The 27,122-nt window shown below is 38.2% G+C and overlaps 2 protein-coding genes across 2 annotated transcripts in view; one reads left to right on the top strand and one right to left on the bottom strand.

Moving 5' to 3' along the window:
* Window positions 1-8,908: 8,908 nt before the first annotated feature.
* Window positions 8,909-13,298, bottom strand: gfi1b (growth factor independent 1B transcription repressor). Its single transcript, XM_042509541.1, has 7 exons — window positions 12,811-13,298; window positions 12,278-12,378; window positions 11,773-11,952; window positions 11,441-11,670; window positions 11,122-11,259; window positions 9,820-9,985; window positions 8,909-9,411 (listed from the first exon to the last, which is right to left on the bottom strand). Exons 2-7 carry the CDS (start codon window positions 12,369-12,371, stop codon window positions 9,233-9,235), a joined length of 987 nt encoding a protein of 328 aa, XP_042365475.1. The 5' UTR covers window positions 12,372-12,378; window positions 12,811-13,298; the 3' UTR covers window positions 8,909-9,232.
* A 2,214-nt stretch (window positions 13,299-15,512) lies between these two features.
* The window catches only part of tsc1b (TSC complex subunit 1b), a 30,804-nt gene continuing 19,194 nt past the window's right edge, over window positions 15,513-27,122 (top strand). The window contains exons 1-5 of the mRNA XM_042509555.1: window positions 15,513-15,586; window positions 21,139-21,353; window positions 21,894-21,997; window positions 25,296-25,448; window positions 26,893-27,037. Coding sequence (XP_042365489.1) covers window positions 21,245-21,353; window positions 21,894-21,997; window positions 25,296-25,448; window positions 26,893-27,037 — 511 coding nt within the window. The 5' untranslated portion in view covers window positions 15,513-15,586; window positions 21,139-21,244. The remainder of the gene's footprint in view (window positions 15,587-21,138; window positions 21,354-21,893; window positions 21,998-25,295; window positions 25,449-26,892; window positions 27,038-27,122) is intronic.

Below are 27,122 nucleotides of genomic sequence, written 5' to 3'. Positions count from 1 at the left end.
TTAATTAAGGAAATTTAGTGGGAATATCATCACCTTTAATCAAAATTAAACCACTCAAATAACTGTATCTTCTTGAATGCCCTGAGTCTATGTCAATGATCTGTTATATTATCATTATTTTATATTCAGGTCTGGGCATTTTAACAGACACTAATGTCTTTGTATTATCAGAATGACACATCCACTGTCAGATTCAGAGGGCTGTTAGTAAAGAGGATTTATGTGCTGTCCCTCCCAGAAACTGTCAACACACTGTCATCCCCTCGGAGAAGACAGACTTTGAAGAAACACTCGTGTTTACAGAGTTATTTAAGATGCTGTTTTACAGGCGATTACAGTGTGATGTGATGCCATGTTTACTTAGATTCTAGTTTGTCTTCTTCTCTCATGCCTTAAAGGGAGTACAAGGTTTAACATTGAGTTCTTAACAATATGGTCCAGTAGTCATCTCATATTCACTCTTTAAAATCACCTTTATTTGAGTTTAAGTGTCCAAAACAGACGATTTGGTGAGATTCTGTTATAATTCCATCCCGGGACACGTTCCTGTGCAGTGCAAATCATTAGGAAAGTGCAAAAAGTCTGCTGAGATGGTGCATTCATGTGCGGTTATCGAGATTGAAAATAACAGCTGGAGAATGTGATGCTGATCTCGGATGACTCTCATGAATGCAACAACTGAATTATCAACCTGTAGTCTGGGATCTGGTTAGCCTAGCTTAGCTTAAATCAACCACAGAGTGTATTTGTTTTGTTTGTTTGTCAAAGGGCTATGCTAACAGTTTCCCACTGCTTCCAGTCTTTGCGCTAAGCTAGGCTAAGCAGCTCCTGGATCAATCTCTGTACCGGAGATGCAGAGATTAAATGTGGGTCTAAGGGTTTCTTATCTGACTTTGAGTTGGATTTTACTCCTTTCTTTCAGCAGACATGTTATAACTTGTCATAGAAGAGAGGAACAGGTGTAATTAATAACAATATTGATGACTGACTGTGATAGTTGGCCCTTTTTGTGATCATTAGTAACATTAGTTTTTCATGACAAGTAAAAGGTCCAGTGTGGATTTGGGGCATCTATTGGCAGATATAGTATCTAATATTCATAATTATGTTTTCATCACTGTATAATTACCTGAAAATAAGAATAACTGTGTTTTCATTACATTAGAATTTGCCATTTATTGTATAAATAACAAGTTGGTCTTTTCTTGAATGTATAAAGATGGAATCATTCATTTCTATGAAAGTTACTCAATGACACATGAAGCCAAAAAAAATTATTTCTGTTTTATAAAAATTCCCAGACCTGTCACATCCATTGGGACCACAGAACAAAGCAAACCAGAGATTTCTGCCGGCTGAATGGTAAACTTCTGGTTTAGCACTCTGCTAACTTGACTGGGGAATTTTGAGAGTTTTTTGAACTTTAGGAATGTTTTTGAACCAAATGGATCAAATTCTGTTAGTGAAACAGGTCATTTTGCAGTGGTGGTGATTCTCGAAAAAGTCTATGGTAAAAAGGTTTTTTTTGGCCCCCATGGTGTCATGTCATGAACCTGGAAGTTTTAATTTCACGTTGGACCACTACAAAAATTGTCTTCAAAGATGGCACTGTCCCTGGGGGCTTGGTCACATGGATGCATGAAGAGATCTGAACTATGGAAGTTGCTCTGCTGTGCACGAAGCCTAAACAACAGCAGTAGCCCAAATCGGACACATAGGATCAGCTGTTTTTTTGGGTCAGCCTCTGTACTTCTTCCACACGCTGTCTGCAGCCTCACTACTGGACCTGTAAAATGTCTGAAAAAGAAGTCTTGCTCACGGCCTTAAAACATCAAGGAAATGACTACAACACTAAACAACATCAGAACCAGCGCAGATAAAAGATTTGTCAGTTACCTTTAAAAGACTTATGGATATTAGAAAAACGTTGCTTTCTGAAAGAAGTCTTCTTCTTACGATTACACAGCGTGAACTATGTGTTCTTGGGTTTATTATGTTCTTCTGGACTGGCTTCCATTTATGGAAAACTGAAGCAACTTCATGAACATCATTATAGCTTCAATAAAAACATAAATGGTGACATCAAGTCTGGCCTGTCAAAGTGTTACGGAGCTCAATGTTTCGTGGGAGGGATGTAAGGAGGAGGAGACAGAAGGTACTCGAGGCACTGACTGACAATCTGTTGTGTGCTGTGGTGAAGTAAGGATTTTGACAATCTTTCTCTCTTTGTTTCTTTTTTCTTTCTCTTTGCGCACCTCGTACATTGAACATTCATCCAGCTCGTGGTGCTATCTCAGTGGAGGGCCTGTCCGCTCCTCCCTGCAGCTCTGCTGGCTCGTCCCGGCCGTTACAGTATGGGGAGGCAATGATAAGGTTATCAGACAGTCTCTACCGCCCAGCTCACTCTGACAGAGCCTGCTGCCCTCAGATTTCACCCTCCCTGTGACTTCTCACTCAGCGTGTCATCTCTTCTGTCATCCCTTCTCTCAACCTCCAGGACCTGCAGCTGGCTGTTTGTTAGACTCTGTATGCACAGCCATGTTTGAAGGTGGGATGATGCACACATTTAGGCCACACCTACGAGGGCTTGTCACTCTCTGTAGTCAAAACAAAAGGTTATTATCAGTGATTGCAATTGGTGCACTCTTGTAGTTTATTCAAGTGGCGCCGGTATCAAGATCTGCCCACAACTGTCACTGCACAAGCTATTTTATATAGATGCAGCTCTTAAGATGCAACTTGTCATCCACATCATGGTATCTAAATAATCTTTAGAAGCCTGACAATGCAACTGCAACAAGGATACAGTCTCAATCTGTATTGTTTGCATCAGTCTTTTTGCGTTATGATAACTTATAATGTAATCAAGTGCAACAAGCGCACTGCATTGAGTTAGGGGAATTCTACAATCAAAGGCATTTTTAAGTAGCGCTAACTTAATAACTGATGGTAAAACACAACTTTTTAAGTAAAAAAAATAATTTCCTTTGTGTTGAAGCTGTTTGGCCTGCAGGTCTGTAACACAGTCTTTACTGTGTGAATTTTTCCAGGTATTTCATTACCTTTCTACAGCTTAAATTGTGTTTTAAATCAAGTAACACATGAACTGGAGTTTAAATTGCATACAGTATTAAGTTGATGTAATTATCAACATTATTATATGACTTAAATGTTTTATCTAGATCAATAAATTACAGTTTTTATCCTGCAACCATGCATTTAATTAGGCCGCGATGATAGGTCCCCGAGCTAATGGGTTCCCCATTAACTAGAAATTTCTAAATTAACAGAGAGTCTACAGAGTCTACAGCCATACTAGTGAGGCTGAATTTTAACACAGTGTCACTTTGAGTTAAAGTTGATGCTCAAGGAAAAATCAGGGATTCACCAAAATCTACAGGATCCATCCTCTTTGGACAATGAATGTCTATCTAAAATTTCAAGGCAATCCACTCGGTAGTCGTTGAAATAATTCAGTCTGGACCAAAGTGGTCAACCAACCAACAACAGTTCAATATTGACATCCCTACAGGCAATATAAAAATCAGTGTTAAAAGAAAAACACCAATTTTGAGGAATATAAATGTTATTTTTCAGCTTTCCTCTCTCTCGTTCTATCAATTCATGAACCTTCAGATTTATCTTGCGACCCAGGCTGGGAACCACTGCAGCAGACTATCTGCTCAATGCCAGAAGTTGGAGTAGGCTGGCAGTTCAAGTCTAAAGGAAGTCCCAAGTTACTGTGGTGAGAATCAAGCAAGCCAAGCCAATATGAAATTCTAATAATCTAATAAAACTTCACATAGGCTATTTTTCTTGGGGGTTTATGGTGGTAAATGAAGTTGGATGTTGTGGTGGTCACGTCACTGATTTTTAAATTGAAGCCCTTGCATACACCTGGTTTAAGATGAAGAAAGAGTCAAGTTAAGTGAAATTATTTTTAAAAAACTGAAAAAGAGAGAGAGAAAATATATTAGAGAAATAATTATTTAATTATAAAAGAACATATATTTAAAGTTAATACCATTTTACCATAATTTTTAAGTAACTTTTTACTAATTCCTAACCAGTTTGGGGTAATTTCTTGTGAAGTTGCTCAAAGCTCTCCTCCCATGTTTTTGAAAGACATTCAGCCAATTTGCTCTGGTTTTAAGGGATTAAACATAACAGAAACTAAAATTAAAATGATCACATCAAGGGAGGGACATAAGCATCATTTAAGGTGGCAAGTTTTTCTGTTTCCTGCATTTGAGTGGTGAGGCTCCTTTTCAAATAATAACGGACTAGATGTAACTTGCAGGCACCATGTCGATTTGCCATCTTGTGAAATAGATTGGTAAATCCCTGGAAAAACAACCACACGAAATGTTGGTCTTTTCTTTTCCTCTCATTTCATGTCACTTTGTAGGCGTGTCCTTTTGTGCACGTCATTGCCACACTTATCTACGGGCGAGCAGGACATGCTGCTGAACCACAACACAGTGACACTGGCAATCAAACAGTATCTCACCCTGACACTGTGTGACAGCAGCGGATGTGATCATACAGCATCTTCCTGTGTCCAGTCACACAGAGGAAATCTGCTGACTGTTTATTTTTATATTTGGATAATTCTTGTTTAAGTGGCATGTCATTCAACACTGACTTTACAAAACCAGCACAATCCTACAGCTTCACTGTGGTTATAATTATGACTTGAGCGTCAAACTTTCATTAATACATTTGGGGGTTTTGTTCTTTGATGAATAAAGTGGATATGTTGTGGATATTTAACAAGGCTCAAGATATATATAATTTTAATCACTTTTAAAAGTTTGTTTTACTTCTAGCTCATATTGTGTAAAAAATGCCACTACAGTCATTTTTAAAATGTAATATTTTTGCACAGGAACATTCTAGAAAACCCCTATAAAAAGCAGCTGTAGTTAGTCTAGAACTGTTTTTTAATTTAACTAGTTTTTCAGAAAATATACAGACAAATATTCTAGCACACACACCCCACCTTTCCCAGACACCCAAGAAATGAGTAAAGTAACCCAAGAAATAAGAGAACAAATTACATAAACAAATGAATTACAAAGAAGTAAATAAATAAATTCTTAATTATACAAATACAACAGTGAAAATAGTTGTAAAACAGCAATGAATCGATAGACAGATAAAATAAAGGTAAATAATAAATTAGTCTGTACTGTTTTTGTATTTTTTTTTTTTTTAAATAACGCCACAGATCTGTAGGCCTCCTTATGTGCAGCTTCATCTTTACAAGCCTCTTCCCTGTGCTCCTGTACTACTATAATAAAAACTGTCTTTTTTTGTAGAATAAAAGCCAAAAATACCCTGAATTCAACCGTCAAACCTTTATGGAGAGCACTAAACATGCTGCTCTGTCAAGCACAATCTTATGAATAAGAGGAAAGTTTCAGGTTTCGATAGTTGTTATGAGCACTGAGGGGCAACATGAAATCATTTGAAACAGCTAAAATCAGATTAAATTTAGAAACGGGAGCAACAAATCTGAGTACTACTACTGTGTATGTGATTTTTTTTTGGGGGGGGGGGGGTGTATGTTCAAAACAGAGGCTGTTAGAGATACAAGTTGAGACAAAGTGTTAATTTAAAGATAGATATCTTACAGTAAATAATGACTCAGACTCCCGTGATGTTTCTCTGATCTCACAGGAGAGAGGGCAGCCTTTCTCAGGGATCTCCCCTTGTGTTTTCCATGAATCCCTCAGGCCATCCTTCCATCCTGCAGCGTTTCCAGAGTACCGGCCATGCAGGGTTCATTTGCATAGAGTCAATTTGCAAGACAAATTTCAGCTGTGTTCTCTATCTGTTATGTGCGTGTCTCTGACACAGAGAGACAGAGACATTTGGATTGGGGTGTGTTGGCTTTGAGGCACAACACTGATATTTTGATTTTTTTCTTTTTCTTTTCAGTTGTTTCTTTGCTGAATGGATCAGATTTGGAGGGTCATTGGTTGGGTTAGGGTTGTTTTATGGTATCAGATTATGCAGTTACTCCACAACTTTTACACGTTAAGGACTTTTACACATGTTAAGGTCACACTGCAAAATATATTCAATGCAACAATTCATGCAACTTCTAAAATCTTCTTTCAGAAACTTATCATAGGTGGAGTTAGAACAGTTAGAAGGACCATCAAGTAAATTTGCAACTTTCAGGATACCACAACGCCTCAGGCAACACACATTATGCAAATGGCCAAGGCCCAGATAACCGCATAAAGAGCTCACACAGTCCTCATCTGCTTTTCTCTCTGACATCTAAAGAAATCAAAATGACTCCACTGCATTGTCACACCTGTACACCTGTGCACAGGTGAAGGAATGTTACAGGTGCATGCGAGCCTAAGCGCTTTTTTATTTTCTCCCGTTTTTCCCCAGGCTACCCCATGCAGCACCGCCCCTCCTCTTTCAGGACCCATGTCCTGTTTGTTTAGTCCCACCCAAGATGTCTCATTTGTCTGTTGGTTACCTGTGCAGCATTTTGATTTGCTCCATCTCCTCTCACCAGGATGCAGCGGGCGGCTCCAACAGCACATCTAACTGTAGTGGATCACAACGAATCCTGTTGCCGTGGTAATATAAACACGTTTTGCATAAAGACCTCAGATTTGTTTGCCAGACTGTAAGCCCTCACATCTCCTCTCTTGCCTGTTCAGACAGTGATTTCTGCAGCAGTGACTCCACATAGACGAATGCACCTTTGCATTTTACCTTAAAGATCCAGTGGAATTTAGGGGGTATAATGGCAGAAATTGAATAAAAATATGATAAGTATGTTTTCTTCATTACATAATCTCTGAGCACTGTTTGGACTTTAGTTGTCTTGAACAGTTGTCTGAATGAGCTGTTTATATCTACAAAGGGAGTGGATCCTCATCCGTGGAGTTTGCTATGTTACACCGCCATGATTCTACAATAGCCCAGAACAGACAAACCAAACATTAGCATTAGATGGTGCCATTCATGTTTTCATGTTCTCAAGTTATTGGCAACTATAGTTAGCAGCCCCTCTGTGGCAAGTATCATTGGAAAAACACGTTTTTTAAAAAAGCAGCTGGAAGTAGTTAGCAGCTAACTCAAAGAAGAACAACAGCGGCTGAAAATGTCCGCAAACAAAGAGGGAGCTCCTTACCCTTCGAGCAGAGGGTGAGATCAGCTGCCATATAACAGGCACAGTTAATGATTGTTATTGTCATGTAAAGCCATTGTATTGTTTATAAACTGCTGCAGATGCATATGATGTATGTCACACTCGAGGCAGACACTGTTGTGTTAAACGGCACACCTCTTTTGCTTTAGTGATGCTTGCATACTTTCTAAAATCACACACAGGAGTGGCATCATGCTGCCGCTGTTTGGTTGGAGTTGCAAAGAGGGACTTAGTAGCTGGGCTACCAGCCCATCTGCAACAGCCCAAAAAGCGTTGGAGCAACCCTGATTTCTAATTTGAAACTGCCTCAATCAGCATTTTTACTGTATTCATGCACTTGGTTCCTTTGTTTTGGAGAGGATGCGACCTCTTCAGATTTTTTAAAATTTTGTTTAAAAGGGACCATGTACAGTTTAAAACATAAATGTTACCACCAGATTATAGCTCAGAACTAATTTGCATCTGCAGTCTCTCTGCAGGTCAGAACAAATACACACCGAGAAAAAACACACAAGACAAATAGTACACACAATAGCTCATGATATAAAGTGATACAAAGAGGAAGACGCAAGACATCACTCACAAAACACAATAAAATACTACACACAATAGGACATCATGAGTGAATGCTTGTCAAATTAAAATCAAGTTATTAAGTCCAAAGTCGAGTAGCTTTTACTTAGTTACTTTTTTTCAAGGTAGTTTTGAAAGTAGAGCTGCAGCTCCTCACATCATAAGGCAGAGTGTTCCTCTGATTTGTGGCTTTTACAGAAAAAGTTGATAATTCGTCTCCCAGTAAAAACCTCCTGAATTCTGAACACTGAGGAGTGGGAGAAGTTCAGCTTTTTGCAATCTGAAATCCTTACCCCCAGATGCCTCTGCATCCCCCTAAATCTTACACTCCGTCTTTAATTTATATATGGTCTTTAATTTCTAGGATCCATTAGGGTGAAAAAATATTTCACCTTCATGTTACATCAGCAGTTGGTCTGATTTATCTTTAAAGAGAAGCATTTTGTAAAAATTTCTGACAACACATCAAAATGTTTAGATTTAAAAGGCCCAGGTGATGATCTGATTTGCCTCAAGCATCTTAATGTCCTAACAGGTTTTGGTGTTTGAGGAAGGTGGTGAGTCTTCGTTAGAGCAGCCAGTTGTTTGTTGAAGTTAATCCAACAGGCTGGCTGGGTGTGGTAACGGTTGACTAAGTAATCAATCCCTTTTCCACCGCCTCTTATTAATCCCTGTGTCCCATTCCACTCAGTGCACTATAAAGGCCGAGCAGTTACTCTGCATGCATGCAAGGGTGTGTGGCCAAAGTTCATTATCTGACAGTTTGTGCAATTGTGATTTTTTACTGAGATTATGGAGCTGGTTTTGAGTAAGAATGAAATATCATGTAACTGTTGCGAACTGTCCTGCTTTCCAGTCGAGTGATTTGCATGGTGTTCCAGGCATGTTATTTGAATGCAGCGTTACTCCATCACACACTATCTCTGCTCCTGTAAGAAATTTCCACCCGAGGCCACAGACAATTATTCAGTCACATCCTGCTCCGACAGGAAAGTGACTGAGAAAAACACACAGAAAGAGGCGAACGGGGAATAAAAGTGTGTTTACTGTGCTTGTCTTCGACAAATAGTGTGCATATGTTTTGCCTTTAAGGTAAAAAGGATTTTAGATTGTATTTCAGTTTCCATGGAAAAGAACAACCAAAGATTGTGCTACTTTTCACACTTTATTTTAACTGAAAGCATTTATCAACTCACACACAGCCAATATAGCACACAGCACATTGCTCAAGCATACTTTAAATAAATTATATGAAACAAAATAAAGTGTTGCTTTTGTTATCAACCGCAAAAAGCATATTCATAAACATGTAAAAGCATCTTTGATGGAAAGATCACTTCCAATATATTAAACATTTCTTCATTTTACACGTTACATTTTTCTGAAGTTAGATCACCTTCAAGAATTTAATCAGCTTATTATTTAAAAATACATTGATTTGACACATAGAAACACACTCTGAAGCTGGTTTCCTCTTCACTTCAAGCCGTGCTGGCTCTCATGGTGCCTGCGGAGATCCACCTTGCGTTGGAAGCCCTTCGAACAAATGTCACATCCGAACGGTTTGAAGCCCGTGTGTTTCCTGCTGTGTGTGATTAGGTTGGAGCTTTGGCTGAACGCTTTGCCACACACTTGGCACTTGTGCGGCTTTTCACCTGTAAAATAAAACAAAACTGTGAGAAACAATTTCTAATAATTTGCCCAAAGAAGTTGCAATTCTATAAATCCATGAATGGTGCTTGTGTGTTTTTATTAAAAAGATAAAGTTTACATCTACTGGTGAAGAATCATGCCATTGTTCAGATTTGTCAAACATTTATTTGCAGCAAACGGCGACAGCACACACTTCCTTTTACAGAGCTCGGCGCAAAGCAGGAAAACCAGATATGCAAATCCACAGGACATTTGTTTAAGTTTCTTTTCTGATTTATCAGTAGTTATATTACTCCTGGAAACAATTCCTGCTCGCTGCACCTGGAAAGCAGATGATTACAGCAAGAGGAGCAGTAGATAGGTACATATATGGCCACCTGCTGTAAAACAATCTCCACACTGTGACTTACCGGTGTGAATATACGTGTGTTTCTTCATATCAGACTTCTGGTGGAACCTCTTGCCACAGTACTGGCAGGGGTAAGGCCTCGTGTCCGAGTGGATGAGCAGGTGGGTGGAGAGAGTGGAGGAGCGCTTGAAGGTTTTGCCGCACATCTTACACTCAAAGCTTTTTTCCTGATTGAAGACACAAGTTACAACAAGTGTTAAACAATCATCAATAAATGAGAAAAGGTGGAAAAGCTCAGCTTCAAGGATATGAAAGCTGAAATCTGTAGCTGAAAACAGCAGTTGACCAAATATTTTTCATTTCTTTTCATGAGTACTAAATTTGGGGCTCATGCTTTCAGCTGACGAGAAGTTCTTGAAAAAATAGAAATCTGAACACCTACAACTCCATGACTACTTACTTCATTCCTCCAGTGACCATGTGTATCAATTACTTACACCATGTTACACTATATTTGAGAGGAAAATTTTGTTTTCATGCCTCCACATTGAAAGAAATATCAGAAAATAGAGAAAATTCTTAATATATTAGTCATAAGAGACCATGTTTAAATGCATAACTATATCAAAACACCTGTTTTACAAACTCTCATACAACTTTTCACACAGACTCTGCTCTCTTCAAAGCCAAATTCCATTTGCAAAAATAACATTTTTACCTCGCTGGATGTGGAAGCTGCTGGTCTACCACTGCCTCGATCTGTTAGTTGGTTTTTTATGTTTTGTGTCTTGGGTGTTATAAAAGGTGGGTCCTGATTCACCAAAGTCACACAAAAACACAAACACACTAACTGATCGAGGCAGTGGTAGACCAGCAGCTCCTGTGTTCAGAGAGGTTAAATTACTGTTTTTGTCAATGGAGTGAGTGAGTGAAGTTTCACTCTGCGTTCAGTTCCCTGTCAGAAAGTGCTGTATGTTTGGGAAGTACTGAGCAAATGAATGGATATATGAGATTTAGATTATACTGCATGAGATCTGTGAGAGTTTGTTGACAGATGCTTTGATAAAGTTTTGAGGTGGATAAATGTGTACTACCCCTATGACTTAAAGTCATCCAAAATTGACTCTGCTTTTGGAATCTTTGTTCACCAAAGTCATGCAAGGAAAGCAACGATTTCTTTATGAAATGAGTCATTTGGGCAAATAAAGCATTCCTTTAATTCAAAACTAGGTTAGGTCATTTCAAGACAGCAGGAAAACATATGTTTTTAAAGGGACAGTCCATACATTTTACACATTGAAGTTGCAAATCGAAATTGTTTGTAAGGTTTTACATTGTGCAGCATTGGGAGTCACCGACATACCTGAGAGTGGACGTTCATGTGTTGCTCCAAACTGACGGAGTGGCCGAAGGTTTTTCTGCAGATGCTACATCCGAAAGGTCTCGTTCCACTGTGTGACCTCCTGACGTGAACTTCCAGTCCATGGGGCGTGGAGAACACCTGAAACAGACTTACTCCATTAATGGAGGTGGCTGACAAATTGAATTATTCGAACACATAGCGTGCCACTGTGTATTTCCTTTTGGCGTGATGAGAAGCTTCACAACAAAAATTAGATTGCATTTACAGATACTTTCAGGTTTATGGTTGATATGTGCAGGTGTGAGGGTAACATGCATACCTTGTCACAGGTGATACAGTGGTAGGTGTTGGAGGAGGGGGAGTAATGCGTGCTGCAGTCCAGAGGCTGCTGAGGCTGTGGGCTGCGGCTGATGTGGGTGCCATACAGATTGCTGGCGTGCTGCAGCACCGTGGGGCTGAAACTCATCTGACGGAGCTCGTAGGAGGACGGCAGCGGCTCCCAGGCATAAGATGGTTTGTAGTAGGGAGGGAATCCGGCCATGTGAGGCTCTGATGATGCAAACATTAAAAAATAAATAAATAAATAAATCACCTATTTGAGTGAAAGTTGAAAAGGTTGAAAAAAAGGAGAGAAATGAATCTGCAGCTCACCATTTAGGTAGTATGGCTGTGTAGGAGCCACAGGGGGCCTGGTGGGCTCCGGGTGAGCAGGTACGGGACATTCAAGCTCTGCCTCCTCCTTTTCAAAGGAGCAGTGGTCCACAAGGGAAGACTGACCCTCTGACTGCGGCCTATCTTCAGAGTCTGTGCTCTGAGCCCCCGGTAGGTTTTCTACAAATTCACAACAAACAAAAGTGTGATTGATTGAAACAAAAGACAAGGCTCTTTGTGATCAGTCACCAAGTAAATATTCTGTAAACCCTGTAGTTCCGTCTGGAGGACATTTAGTTTAAATAAGAAACCAAAATATGCTGAACTAGAGACTAAAATATGATTAATAAATGGGCAATACTTTTTAAAAGGCTGCCTTAACACCGAAATGCATGCAAATGTTGTAAACACAGCAGCTGCTGTAAAATAACAACACAATGCAGCACAAACAGGCAATATTAATTTAATCGTCTAACATAGATAATAATATTTTTTTTATTCTTACCTGTGCATATGGGGGCCTTCGGCTCTTCTTCATATGATCGGTGAACGTTAAAGGACGTGCACCTTTTGTTTTTCACCAGAAATGAACGGGGCATGTTGATCCTACACCGAAAAAAAAAACAGTTAACATGGCTGACGTTGACGTGTTAAAAACAAAAAGAAAAAAAGATATGGATGTCGATGAAAAAAAATAGTTATATTTTGCGAAAAATTTAAATAGAATAGAGTGAAGTCAAAAGCGTCTAAATTTAAGATCTTCCGGCTTCTGTTGTATTTATTTAACATCTTTTCAGTAACTTTTAAATGCACTTCACACCTTTCTGTTATGATTTTATTTATTATAATCTCACGCGCTAATTGACTAATTTAAATGATTAGGCCTATATCTTATTCAACAGGCCAACAGACATAAAGTTTAATGAGAACATTTAAAATGTTTCACGGTTTAAATCATTTTACTATTTGTTAAAAAAAGTACTAAAAGTGTCAGTCTAGCTGAGTTCACAGGTTATTTTACAGTCAGCTGATACTCACCGTTAACCGAACAGGTTCCCGTCGAAATTAAAAGTGCCTTAATGATAATAAAGTCCTTGTTTTTCGGGTGTGAAGAGGCTCGGCGGAGTAAAAACTCCTTCTAAAATCCTTTCCTAAATGTCAGGAAAGCAAAGCAGTGTAAAAACATCACACTTGTTGCTCTCTCGTTTTCTCCCCTCCCTGATTTTCAATCAGATAATTCCGTAGGAGAATCTGACTGTGGTTTCAACCAATGAAAAGGCCAACTTGCAGGTGGAAATTTGCGTAAAAAAACACGCGGCCTTTGCTGTCCCTGGAACAGTTATACAAAACACACAGTGCTCCAGGGGTTAAAGATGATCAGGTTGAAGGATAAAAATGAAATATTTTCGTCAACCAGCGTGTTTTGATGATTTAAACAAAGGATAATTTATTTGCGCTCAACTGCGAATTTGCACTAAATTTAGAAAACTTTAATAACAAATACAATTTTTAAAAAACATACAAATTTAAATGATTAAAAACATAAAAAATTAAAAAGCACAATGGCGTGTAAGAATTTCCAAACAATTTTTATTTCTTTTAAATCCGACCAAATATTTCTACCTGACAATGTTTGATCTACAGGATTTACTCCGAGTAATGCTGCGTGTATGACTGTGTTGTGTTTAGGATTTAAATGACGAAAAGATCATATGAGACTGTAGCACCTCCAAAGATACACACACCAAACCAGTCCGGGTGATTAACACTGTTGACTCTCTCTGTATTTATTAAAGCATATGCATATTCAGACATGACTGATTTATTCACCGGCTGCTTTAGTGGCACGCATGAGAAGAATTAATGAGTAGCATATATATGTTTAGATTTTATTTTAATGTAAGGGAAACAGTTTTCAGAAAACACTGACAAGTTGTCAAAAATCATTTAAAAGAACTTAAAGTCGAAGAGTCAGGACACATTTTGAGGAGGAGAGAGGATTTAAAAGATGGGACAACTGCAACATCTCGTGGACAAAGTGTGTATCACATCTGAACACGTGAATTGGAGACTTTAATTAATTAATTAATTAATTTTATATATTTATTTGCAGAATAAAACAAAACAGTAAAAATACAACAACAAAAGAAAAATCAACTTGTGCAGGGGAGATTGAAAAAATAAAGATTTACAGAATCTCACCTCAATAAGCATTACTAGTAATTTATCAACAAAAGTAAATAATATTGAATCAAGCAAAAACATAATTTATAAAAAATATATTCATACTACTACTAGGCCAAACAATACTTAATAATGATAATAACAATAACAACAACTATTATTATTATTATTATTATTATTATTATTATTATTATTATTATTATTATTATATTATCATTATTATTGGTATTAAGTTATGGTAGATATTACAGTATAATATAATATAATGCAATTGAATATAGTTTAATATAATAAGTTTTTAAAAGCAGCTGTAACTTTATTTAGCTAATTATATTAGATTAATAGCTTAAACATTGAGTATTTTGTTTATATGGATGATTGAGTCTTACTATAAGAAACTACAGTGTTTATATATTTCTTGCCTGTGTTTGCACAGGTCTGAACTATTACTTTCAGTGATGTGTAAACGAACACAGCACAGCAGCCTCCCCCACTGGCCACAGTGTGATTAAATAGATTGATTTTGTCTTACATGAGGCTGGTTGAAGTCACGAGGGCCTCTGACATCTCCCACAACCCTGTGTGTGTGTGTGTGTGTGTGTACCTGTGTTTGTTTGCTACTTTGTGTTTAGTATGTATGTGTTCTTGTAAGATATATTGTAAATTTGGGGGTAAGTGTTGCTGTAAAAGAGCAGTTATGCTGAGTTAACCAACCCTAATTATAGTCCTAAATTAAGCTTATTAGACATATAGACATGGGTCATATATATATATATAAATGCTTGTTTTATATATTATTTTTACATTGTCATTTCTGAATTTATTTTTCCCCAAATTTATTGACTTCTTGATTGTCCGGGAAAGTAGGATGTGTCCTTGTGTTTATCTGTTTGTGTGAAACATAAATAAAGTTTCAAAATTCAAAAATAACGTTTTTCATTTCCTTTCCAACCTCTGAGTATTTTTTAATTTTGCCTTCATTGTTTTTACCCTTCCATACATACATTGACTAATTACTGTACATTTAACCATTCACAGCTTTTTTTATTTTACTTAACTTTTTTTTTACTTAATATTTTGACTTAGGCGTACTTTGTAATTATTTTAAAATTGAAAGTTGAAAACTTTTAGAGACTAGGCTAGACTACATGATGAATTTGCCCTAGGATCTCATTGTTTTTGCCCTACCTTAAATAGCTGGGGTACATTTAACTATTTATAAATTATTTTTTTTCTGGCGTTAATAAGCCTCCATATCGATCTCCCCACTACCTTGAAAATAAAATCTAATTTGCGCGTGCGCTCTTCACATGTGGGTCACGCGAAACCGCATTACACACATCTCATCCTTCCACCAATGGGGAGATGGGAAAAACAATCTTAGCTTTGCACCAAAGCCAAGAGTTTGCGCCGACGAAAACGCCATTTCTGAATCATTGCGTTGGATTCAACACATTTATTTTAGATCTTTAATCTGTGAATGAGTTGTAAAAGTTGGGGTTGCGACTCGCGGGGCGCTAACTTGTGGGATTAGTTTGTATGCAGCCCGACAGCGGAGGCTCACTGCGGTGGGATGGGCTGTGAGGTGTTCAAGATGGCGGCGCCCTGTGGAGTGCAGCTACTCTAACAGGTAAACAGGTCCGATTATTTATGTCTTTTGTGGGTTTTCTTGCAGTGAATTTGAACTCATATGACTTGTGTAGCTCCACGTGAGTGTTTAGGCTTTCTTCTCGGCCGATCGGAGGCGGCTGACAGGCAGGATGAATCCTCGACCGAGTGTGGGTCGCTGCTCCCAGCTAACGTTAGCTCTCGGCGGTGGGACCGACTTGTTTTTGGAGAGACCCGGTGATGGATTTAAGAGACGTTTATGCTTTGGACGTCTAATCGTGGTTACATGTGCGTCTTAGGTTTGTTTTAAATATGCTGTCGGTTTGCAAGGGTAAATATGCTTGTGTATTTTTATAATCGGATAAAGTAAACCCAACCCTGCCCATTGTTCTCTGCGAGTTGTTTACGACAAGCAGCAGCCAGTGGTCAGTCCACATACAGCAGCCTCAGACCTCAGCCCGTCCGGACTCTGTCCTGCCTCTGCACCGCTCTTTATTATGCATGTCACTATAACAGATTATCATAATGGCCTTTGTGGTTTTTTATTTGCTTATTTGCTGCCTCATCGTGCATCACAAGTGAAAAATCTCCTGCAGCTTTCTGCATCAGCCCTCCTTGCTTTTATCTCTTGAATACACCATTTTTTGCTCTCTCCCATTATCACGTCAATCATTAATATCCCTGATGTGTTTATTCATTCGTCATCTTGTCGCCATGGAGACAAAATGGTTCACTAGTTTCGCAATTTGACCTCCTAGACCTAGCAGCAGCAGCAGCAGCAGCAGCAGCAGCAGCAGCAGCAGCAGCAGCAGCAGGGCTGCAGACAGGATTCAGAAGTATGAGGTCATGAGTTCAGTTAATCAGAAACAAAAAATAAGGGACTGATTAGTATTTATGATAAGACAGGGGATGGTGCAAAACAGGGGAGGCACTTCAAATTTTTATACACTGAGTTCAACTGCGTTCAACTTTAATTGCTCATATTTTTTGAATGACATTTATTAACAGATGATTTCTTTGACTTGCAACTATGCAACCTGAGCAAATTTTCTTGATTTTTTTTTTTGCAAAAACATGGGAGGTCAACAGGCAACTTAACAAGAAATGATCAGAAAATTAACAAGAAATTGGTAAAAATGTACAAGAAAATTACCATAAAATTAAAAAAAAAACAGTATAAGAACAGCAAACAGACAAAAAGAAAAAAAAATCAATAAAATGCTAAAAATATTATAATATATTTTCTGTAAAATAATTAACACTGTAGAAATTGCAATTATACAAGCAAAAGTCTCTGCATTCACAAATACATTAAAAAAAAAAAAGCATTCGAATATACTCAAAGTACCAAAAGTTGAGGAGCTCATTATGCAGAATGGCCCATTTCAAAATAATTTAATATAACTGAATCTTAATTTTGGATGCACAAGCTCCTCTTTAATGTTTTGGCTGGTAAACAATGTTTGAAAGGTGTCTTTTGAAATGTAATACATTAGGTAAGAAAAAAAAGCAAAGCAGCAGAATTTAAATACCATAAGTACCCCAACACCTGCAAGTGAGTTTTAAGACATGTTTTCTTTAAAAATCTCCCGAATAACACCAATTATCTTAGCCAGAAGCTGTGAAATATGGTTATTTATAGTGGAGGGAGGGTCATGCATTTTCCTCCAGTTACTCTGGGAGGCTCAAGGAAAACTATGTGTAGCTCTGAGGAGCGTCATGATTAAAAAATTAAAACAAAAGTCTCATCCCAGCACACTCTCATCTCCGAAATAAAGCACAGTCCATGATGTCTCTGATATGTGATGATTATTTGTCATATATTATTTATTCAGCTCTATTTTCTGTATATCTAATTTCCTAAAGCCAGTTTCAAAGTGTTCTTCTCACTGCACAGATTAAAAGTGGTGAGCATTATTATTTATTTATGTTTTGGTGTCCTGAAAGTAGTAAAATGTAACAGTATTGGTGGAATAAGTCTAAAATTACAAATGTTTTATTATTTGCTTAAATGTTGAAGTAAACTTCCACCGGGTTGCTTAAACTGGAAAACTGATTTTTAATTTTTTTACCAGTGACATGACTGCAAGGTCCTCAAGGTCTGTTGCTCTGTAAAAACAAGTTTCAGCGTGATACTAGTGTTTTGGTACCTTTATGAAGAACAGTGCTTTTCTCAATACCTCTTTGATAAATATAATCATGTTTTTCTGATTATCTCTCAACTTAATTTAACAAAAAATGTATAAAGCATCTCAGTGTAATCCAAACACAGAAGCAGTCTTAGCAAAACTTTGTCAAACAGTCTAAAATAAGGTGCATATCTCCTAATCTAAATGCAGCGTCCTGCGGTTGATAAAGCAGCTCCAGTCACCTTTCAGGGTGAGTTAGGGTCTGTGGGATTTCCACGGCGTGTAGACTGGTTTCCGATTAATGCCGTAACCACAACCTCCCAGAGCTGAAATTTCCCCTCAATGCTTGTTATGTTTAGTACTGAGAAATTTGAAAGATACCCACCCACTCACTGTTAGGCTGATAGTTTGTTTTTCAAGTGTGTTTGTGGGATTTTTTTTTTAAGTCTTCTATTCCGATCCTCCAGTTTGACTTCCCATCTTCATGACAGCCTAATGAGATACATATCAACTGATTTTATAGATATTTTAGTGAATATTTGAAGAGAGCTTCCTCTGTATACTGCTCTGCATCTATACTGCATTAGATGTAATCATTAAATATAAACTGCGTGTATATTTCGAAAGACTAGATAAATGAAACAGGGAAAAAATGGCCTTGTTGGTCTTTGCTCTTATATGTAATTCCATTTGAGTTTTTGTGTGTTTTGAATTTGGATAATTTATGTTGTTAAAGTTGTCTTTGAATTAATTGATTTATCTCTATCCTCATCACCATCAAGTTACTTTACTCAAATTCCTTCAAAGAGCAGGATTTAGTGTCATTTAGCAGTGAGGACTGCAGTTTCCAGCCAGCTGATATGTCTCTTATGTGTTAGGTATGAACTCCCAGTTAGAATTCTTTCAGCGTTCATTTTTCATACTGGGAGCCGAATTATTCTCAGAGGTCTTCTGTTTTTATACCCAGTGAACCAGGTGATTAAAACCAATAAAAACACTGAATGAAGCAGTTTAAAGTTACAAATCATTGTTTCTCCTATGCTGTTTGGCATGTCACAGAGGGGCCACCAGCCCAGCACCTGCTAATTTATACTCGCCTTTTTCCTCTGATAATTTCAGATTCATACATTCAGGATGTTTTGACTGAAAGCTGAATTATCTGCAGAGGTGTCTTCCTCTCTAAATCAACCTGACCAGGTGATTTAAACCAGTAAAAACGTTGAATAAAGCAGTTTGACATTGAAAATCAGTGTTTTTCTCGCCATTGAGGGGCTGCTCACGACGATGGCAGCGCAAAAACACAAATGGCCCTATCTAGAGCCAGTGTTTGGTTTGTCCATCCTTGTCTATCCTCTAAATCCTTCACACTTGACCCTCAAAGCCTAAATACACGCATAGACTCATAACCTCATTATTGATTATATAAGTCTATTAGCTAATTAGTGGACTGACAGAGAAGTAATTGACAATAACTTCATTAACTGATTATGTTAAAGGCCTCAGCAAACAAGCCAAACATTCTCAATTTATAGCTTCTCAAATGTGAGGATTTAAACCTTGAATATGGCATGAGTATCTTTTGGTTTTGGACTGCTTTTCGGCAAGAACCAGACATCTAAAGACATAACATTTGGCTCTGGGAACTTGTTTTGGCCATTTTGCTCTATATTCTGACATTTTATAGACTAAAAAGCTAATTGCAAAGTCAAAATAGTAGTTAAGAGATAAATCTGAGAGTAAAAATAATTCTTAGTGTTGCTGTAAACCCTGTTTACCACAGCGAACCTCTTCAGTATTCCCATTTCTTTTCATCTCCTGCAGCAAGGAGATAAAAGAAAATCTGCTATTTGCTAACTGAAGAGAGCAGTTCTGTTGATGAAAATCATCCCTTTAAATGGACCGAGCGGGCTGTTTGTGTTTTTTTATGAAACTGCTTTGAAATATTCACCCAGGAGAAAAGGAGGCTGTTGGTAACAGCTTGCACACAGCCAAATGTAATTTCCAGTGTGTACATGGAAGTGCTCGGGCCGCATAAAGGTTCTTTGTGTCCTCCTGAGTGTTCCCAAGCTGCCTGGGATCTCACTGAGGGTGGTTCGTGTTATTGCCACTGACCTGTCCCTGCATGACGCTCATTCGAAAAAACAGCCACGTTTGAATCCACTTTCCACCTCTCGATGCCCAGACCCCGTGACTGAGCAGTTTATTGGTAACAGGGAGACAATTGCGCTGTGACCTCTTGTGTGAATCAACAAACAGGAGCATATTTGAGCATTTGTCATCGTGTTTTGATTTGTTATGAATGACTGAGGCCCGAGTTGATGTCATGTTTCTGTCCAGAGGGCACTGTTTTTGTCTGATGTGACTTTTGTGGAAATGAGACAAAATAAGGCGGTTTTTGATTTACTTATTCTCATCTAACTCTCCAAATTAGCTCCTGTTGTCTTGGTTTTACATGTGATTGTGTTATAAAATGCAAAATTCTTTGCTGATGGCATAGTTGTTAGTATTCATCCTCTAACATGTTGAGTGTTTTTTGCCTAAGTGTTGAAAGGAGATCTTGAGAGCTGATGAGATGTCTGGTGCTGATTCATTACTCGTGTTAGGGAATAAGCGGCTGGGTGCAAACACCCTGACGATAATGACCTGCCTATCAGGATTATTTATGCTTGTTTTTCAGATGGAGATTTGCAAAGCTCCCCTGGCCTCCTTTACTTTGAATCGCTGACTCAGCATTGAGCCTAAATTTATCATAAACAATATTAATAGACTAATAACCTGAATTGGTAAACACATTAGGCCAGGTGGTGTTTTTTAAAGCACATCTCTGTCTAATAAATGGTAAATATAGCTCTTAAATTAAACTCAGAACTTTAATTCAGAGCCTTGGTAAACAGGTAGAACTGAAATACATTATCTCTGTCAGGGTCATTTAAGATGCAGGTCAAATATTTACCTATATATTTATTAAACTGAGCAAATTGAAATTGTAAATATAACATACTCCTAATGGAAACACGACATTTTTTTTTTTTTGCTTTTAACAGTCACTTAATGCTATATTTTTGAACTTGTGGGTAGGATCTGGCTCCCTCGGGCATGATGAAGCAGGTGGTAGTCTTTGTAGCAAAACTATCATGTTCATATTTTTTTATAAAATCATCAACTGCTGTAAATAAAGATATAATATGTTTCTCTAATTGGGATGAACTCATGCAAACTAAATTACATCACTCTGAAAAGATGTAGTTCATGTTATTATTTAAAGTCAGTTTTACATCTGAATAAATTAGATAAAGGACTTTTTATATATATTTTTCCATTTTGAAGAAATGGCTTTAGTCTGAGTCCCAGTACAGAGTCGGTGTTGTCATGTGATCACTAATCCTAGATCACAGCTCTGACTAATTCTGGGAAATGTTTATGATTTGGTCTCGATGCGATGTAGAGGTGCCTGGAGACTGTATTGGTGGGTGGCCCCAGGAGTCCTCCAGGCAGGCAGGGACGGACACCGCGAGAGAGACGCTACCTCCACCTCCAGCACTGCCACCGCCATGGCCAGGGAGCAGCCCAATGTGGGGGACCTCCTCCCGCTTCTTGAGACCGCCGACCTCCACCAGCTAGAAGAGATCAGAGGCCTCATCAACGAGCAGCTCAGCACTGGTAGGACAGCTCGGCTTGTTTGTGTGTGTTCAACTTTCTGGGGAGCATGAGAAATTGTAATTTTATTCATTAGTTTAGTCATTATGTCAGCATCACCCCAGTTTGCTTTATAAATGTCCTTTTTAACCATCTGTTTTATAATGATAATAGTTTTATTTATAGGCACCTTTCAAAGCACTCAAGGACACCTTATAAGACACAAAAACAAGCAGCAATGCATTGATAGATCACAGAGTCAACAACCATTAATAAATGGTAATAAGATAGCAACTTGATCAAAATCATTGTCATAAAAACTAGGTATAAAGACATTATAATGAAATCATCATTAGTGCATTTAAGATGTGTGTGTCACCATAAAATCAGAATAAATATGCCAGCTTGAAAAGGTGTTTTTAAACTGGATTTGAAGGTGGAAAAGATGTCAGTATTCTTCAACATACCTCCACTGTTGATAGAATTAATAGATTTCTAGTATGCAGACTACCCTGTCTTTCAAAAATTAACTCATTCAAATTATCTTGTGTGTTTTCCTTGCAGAACGAGGATCCATGCTGCTGAACGGGCTGGTGGACTACTTTTTGGAAACAAACTCTGCCCAGGCCATGCATATCCTCTCCTCAGTCAGAGAGCCACACGATAAGGTGAGAAACCTCCCGTCACAAGCTTAATAACTGTGTTTGGACTGCACTCACAAAAACTGCAAAAGTTTTGGTGAAATCATTTCCTTTCATCATGTTGGAAAGGTTGATGCTCGAACGGATCGTCCAGAGGGAGGTGGACGGTATCTCCACTACACATCATCAAATACTCATAGCAGAAACAACAGATCACAGCAGCATGTAGTCTAGCTTTTTTTGTTTCAGTTTATCCTTCTTATAAGCTGTGTCCCAACTGAGGGTCTGCGTCCTTCGGAGGACGCAGCCTACGCGGTCTACGGAGGCGACTCCTTCGGAGGCACCTCCGAAGGCCACATCAACGGTTGTTGAATGGGACAGTCTAGCCTTTGGAGGATTTCCTGGTTGCGTCACCAGTTGTTCCCGCCCGTACCCCCACGTCACTTTATTCCTGCTGTTAAGGCTCGAGAGAGAGCGAGGGAGAGAGTGGTGAAGTAATGAGTCCCAAAACACGGAAGTCCGTTAGCCTTTTAGCACTTCAAGTTCCCTCGTCTTAAAGTCTATGGGTTTTTTTTAAAGGGTTTTTGGTAAAATGCCTTAAATAAGGTCTGTGGTTAACACAGGCTGAAGATATTGAGACGTTTTGTTCTACAACATAAAATATGTTGTACTCGATTTTTTAACTTTTATGGTTTTACTCGTCTTTAAAAAGGCGGTTGCTAACAAGTGGCTAAATGGGACTACAATGTTTGTTGGGGACGTTAGACGTCATCACAGCAGACACAGAAACTCATTACAACTCATACAGACTTGCACTCGAACTTAAAGATTTATCTGTTAATAATATTTTTTGATTGTGTTTTTAACGTGTTTTTGCAGTGTTCGTGGTTGTGACATTTAAGTTGTGCGACCGTAATGTAGTTTGTGTATAGCCTAACAATAGCTTTTTGCTTTAATTATGCTTCCAAATACACAAAATGGTGTTCATTTGTGAAGATTATTAGAAAAAAACGTGCAAGTCTCATAAACTTGTCAGGGAGCTTATTTTTTGCGATAAACGAAAATCTGAAAAAAATATTGCAGTAGAAAGTACAATATTTCCCACTGAAATAAAGTAGTCCAATGGAATTACACAAGTAAAGCTACCTCAAATTGTGGATAACGAGCTAGATTACCAGAGTAAATATCGACCAGTATCATTCATTTACGAGGCAGCGACACCCATCGTTGTGCTCTCTGAATAACTCCTAGTACATGCAGCACATTCAGCTCTAAATATCATTTCTCTTTCAGCTTCAACTGCACAAATTAAACAAATGTATGTTTCGTGACACGTTGATGTTGTAACTGCATTTGAGCTGATTTAAAAAGAGGTCTCGACATTCAGGCCGAAACTTAAAACATTTGATTAGCACGAGTGCAGTCCATGTAGTTACTATATGAATCTCACAGTTAGAGAAAGCTTGAAGTCCTCTATGTTAAAAAATCTGCCAGAAACTTAAGCTGCTGTGATTAGTTGGCTCCGCTGTGAGCATTTGATGAAATTCAGCGGATATCCCGCCCACCTCCATCCGGACAATTTATTCTAGCATCAACCTATCGGAAAGTGTTTGTCGTGACTGCTCGGGCTAGTTGGTAAACTACTCGTTAGCTGACTCGGCTAGATGTGGCTAGTCAAAACAGTTCTCTGTTGTCTCTGCCACCGCAGAAGGATGTTTGCAAACCACTCCTCTTTTTTAAAAACACTTTAAACTCTGACAGAAGGTGAAAAAAGTGCATCGAGTAATGAAGGGATGATGTATTTTTGTAGGCCAACCAGGAAGTTTTGAATAGGATTTTCGATTATCGATCAAATAAGCTGTCTACTAATACAAGTTTATGAGACGTACATGTTTTGTTCAGCATGATAATCTTCAGATGAACACCACTTTTGTATGTTTTGAAGCATAAATTAAATCACCAGAAGTAAAAGGCTATTGTTAGGCTATACACAAAGTACATTGCTGTCGCATGACTTAAATGTCACAACCACAAACACTGTAAAAAAACGTTAAAACGCAATGGAAAAATATTATAAACAGATGAATCTACAAGTTTGAGTGCAACTCTGTAAAACTGTAAAGGCGGACAAGTGGGTTTAATGAGTTTCTGTGTCTGCTGTGATGACGTCTAACACCCCCAACAAACACTGTAGTCCCATTTAGCCACTTGTAAAAAGTAAAAAAGTTCTTTAAAAGTTCCTTAAAAGTTCAAATATCATGTTTAAGCGGACATATTTTATGTTGCAGAACAAAATGTCTCAATATCCTTTGCCTGTGTTAACCACAGACCTTATTTAAGGCTTTTTACCAAAAACCCATTAAAAAAACCCATCGACTTTAAGAGGAGGGAACCGGAAGTGCTAAAAGGCTCACGGACTTCCGTGTTTTAGGACTCATTACTTCACCACTCTAATGTGTATCACAGCTAATCAGCTACAAAAGCTTCATGCCAGTTTCTTTATCCATTGTGGATTATGATTTTTTCTCAATATTTTACTGAACTTTTTTTTTTTCACTGAAACAATGTCACCTATCGTCATCAAATTTATGTATAAAATACATAAATAAAAATAGAGAAGTCATTCTGAGAAAAAAATCAAAAAGCATACAAAACAAGTCCATATTCCCACATGAATATGCACCTCAGACTTACAAGCAGCCGGTTCATTTTGATACTTTTTAGTTTAGGTTTATTACAATGCAAACAAAAAGACCATTTAAGTAAAAGAGCTGTTACATGCTGAGATTTGCGTGTTATCACAAGTATTTTCCATCAGTGTCAGTTCATAAAATGTGTCAAAATGTAGTGATTGTAAGGTAACAGGACACTCCAAATTTAAATCCGTAAGGACCTACAGTAGGCATTAAAAGTGTCGGTGTTCTTGTCCTCAGCTCTTGGAAATGTCATCAATCTCTTCCATGTTGCTGCTGTTGCTTGTATTTGCATATTGCCATAGCAAACTAAGACGTGGATTTGTTGTGGTGTGGGGCTTCAAGGTCATCATCATTATTTCTGCAGTCTTCTCTGATTTTATTTGCATCTAATCAAAACACTCAAACCATCCCGGCGCCTGAACTTCCGTGAAAGAGGTCAGAGTCGAATCACAGTGGTGATTTGTAGTTTTTTTTGATGTAATGATGTTCTGCAAGATACAGCATGTGTATATCTGTATGTAGAGAAAAAAAAGCGCAATTCTAGATAAAGTTTCCTTTACATTTAGATTAATGATATAAAAAATGTGGTAAATACAGAGTTAACCTTACTGTCCCTCCCTCCCTTACAGCACCTTCTGGACAAGATGAATGAGTGTATGACCAAACAGGCCTGCCGGCTGCCCACCCTCACCCTGCTCGGCCATGTAATCCGCAAGCAGCCGTCCTGGATCCACAAGATCGCCCGATACCCCCTGCTGCTCTCACTGCTCAAATGCCTAAAGGTAAAAACCCTATTATGTTATATGGTTGAGGTTTAATACATATTGTTAGGGCCCAGAGAAGTGTATGGATAGATGAGGATTAAGATCTGTCATCCAGCTTCTTTTAGAATTGATTTTACATAAAATATGTGATCATAGAAGATGTGATATTCAGTAGGACTCTTCCTCAAAGAAATTTTTATTAGATTTATTTAATCTTCACTGATCTCTGAATTTGGCTGTCATCCTCTTTTGCAAATCTGCTGTTAAAGTCTTTCTCACAGACCAAAGTTTAGTTCTAGTGGGTACAAAAAAATGTGCTGTTGAAGTGGAAAAAAAAATCAGCTCCTTACAGATTTCATTTGGTATATTCTCGATTAGCTGTGTCAGTCGATGCTCCTCAGAGAAACACTGTGTGTTTGTGTGCTCAGACTGGGCACAGTTGAGGTTTATAACACTGCTACCCAGAAATTTGTTGATTAAACCCTTGATTAAATTAAGTTTTTAGCCATGCCAGTTACAAGGCACAGGGGATGTGATGATGGTCTGTCGGTCCACTGCTCTGCTCCCGACTGAAATGTTCTCGTAGGCCTTGTTTACTGAAGTGACACATGCTCTTAAGCAGGCCTGCAGGAGAAAAGAAAGCAAATGAGTTTCTACCTTTCATGGCAAATGATCAGGATGTGTATAAAATTACAAGTGTGCTCCATTCGCTGCCAAAGCAGTTGACTTTTCTCGCTTAATCGTTAAAAATAAACAGTCCTAGATTTATTTTTAATGCTAAACTTTTTCTGCAGAAAAAATAGATAAGATTCATGATTAGTTCTTAATCTCCAGCTTCTCCTGTAAATTTGGCAGTGCAATATTCTCAAATTGAATCCCAGTTAGTCTCTCTTCTTATGCCCTCTCTCTTGAAGTTTTCCCCAAGCTGGTGATTGTTTCTAAACCAACTACCTGCCTCCTTGACCCCCAACAGCTAAACTTTTTACGGATCTCTTGCCATTTCTGCGACCTACACTGCTTATTTATCAGTAATGACTGGCATCTTCCCCACTAGCTTAAAGACTGCTGTGGTTAAACGTCTTCTTAAGACACTACACCTTGATCCTTATCCAAATCGAGGATCTAAAAATAGAGGGTGTTGTACAGATTGTAAAGCCTCTTGAGGCAAATTTGTGATTTTTGATATTGGGCTGTATTTGAATAATACTGACTTGACTTGACTAAGCTTTTTAGCCATTCCTATGAAATTTCCCACTTGTCCATTTCTCGGTTTTGTACAGTGGATTAAATACTTCTTCAAATAAGGAACTGGTTTGGTTAAATGTTCTGTATCATAGTGACATTTTGAAACCCCAACAAAGGGAGACCGTCGTTGTCAGATGATCAATTAAAGGTTCTTATTTGAAACTTTTTAATCTCTGACTTTATCATAAACTTGAATACTCTCTGAATTTCCTGGCAGACGGATACGGACGTAGTAGTGCTGATAACCGGAGTGCTGGTGCTGATCACTCTGCTGCCCATGATCCCTCAAGCTGGGAAACAACACCTGTGGGAGTATTTCGACATCTTTGGCCGCCTGGCATCATGGAACCTTAAGAATCCAGGTAGGAGCTTCCTGTCATGTCTCACCAAACATACTGGTTCAACATTAATGTAAATATACACAAAAAGAGATGTGTTCCATCTACT

This window comes from Plectropomus leopardus, chromosome 20, assembly GCF_008729295.1.
Source record: "Plectropomus leopardus isolate mb chromosome 20, YSFRI_Pleo_2.0, whole genome shotgun sequence".
In the NCBI taxonomy this organism is placed as follows: Eukaryota; Metazoa; Chordata; class Actinopteri; order Perciformes; family Serranidae; genus Plectropomus; species Plectropomus leopardus.
Note: the sequence above shows the minus strand (reverse complement) of the source record. Positions and strands in the feature narration are given on the sequence as shown.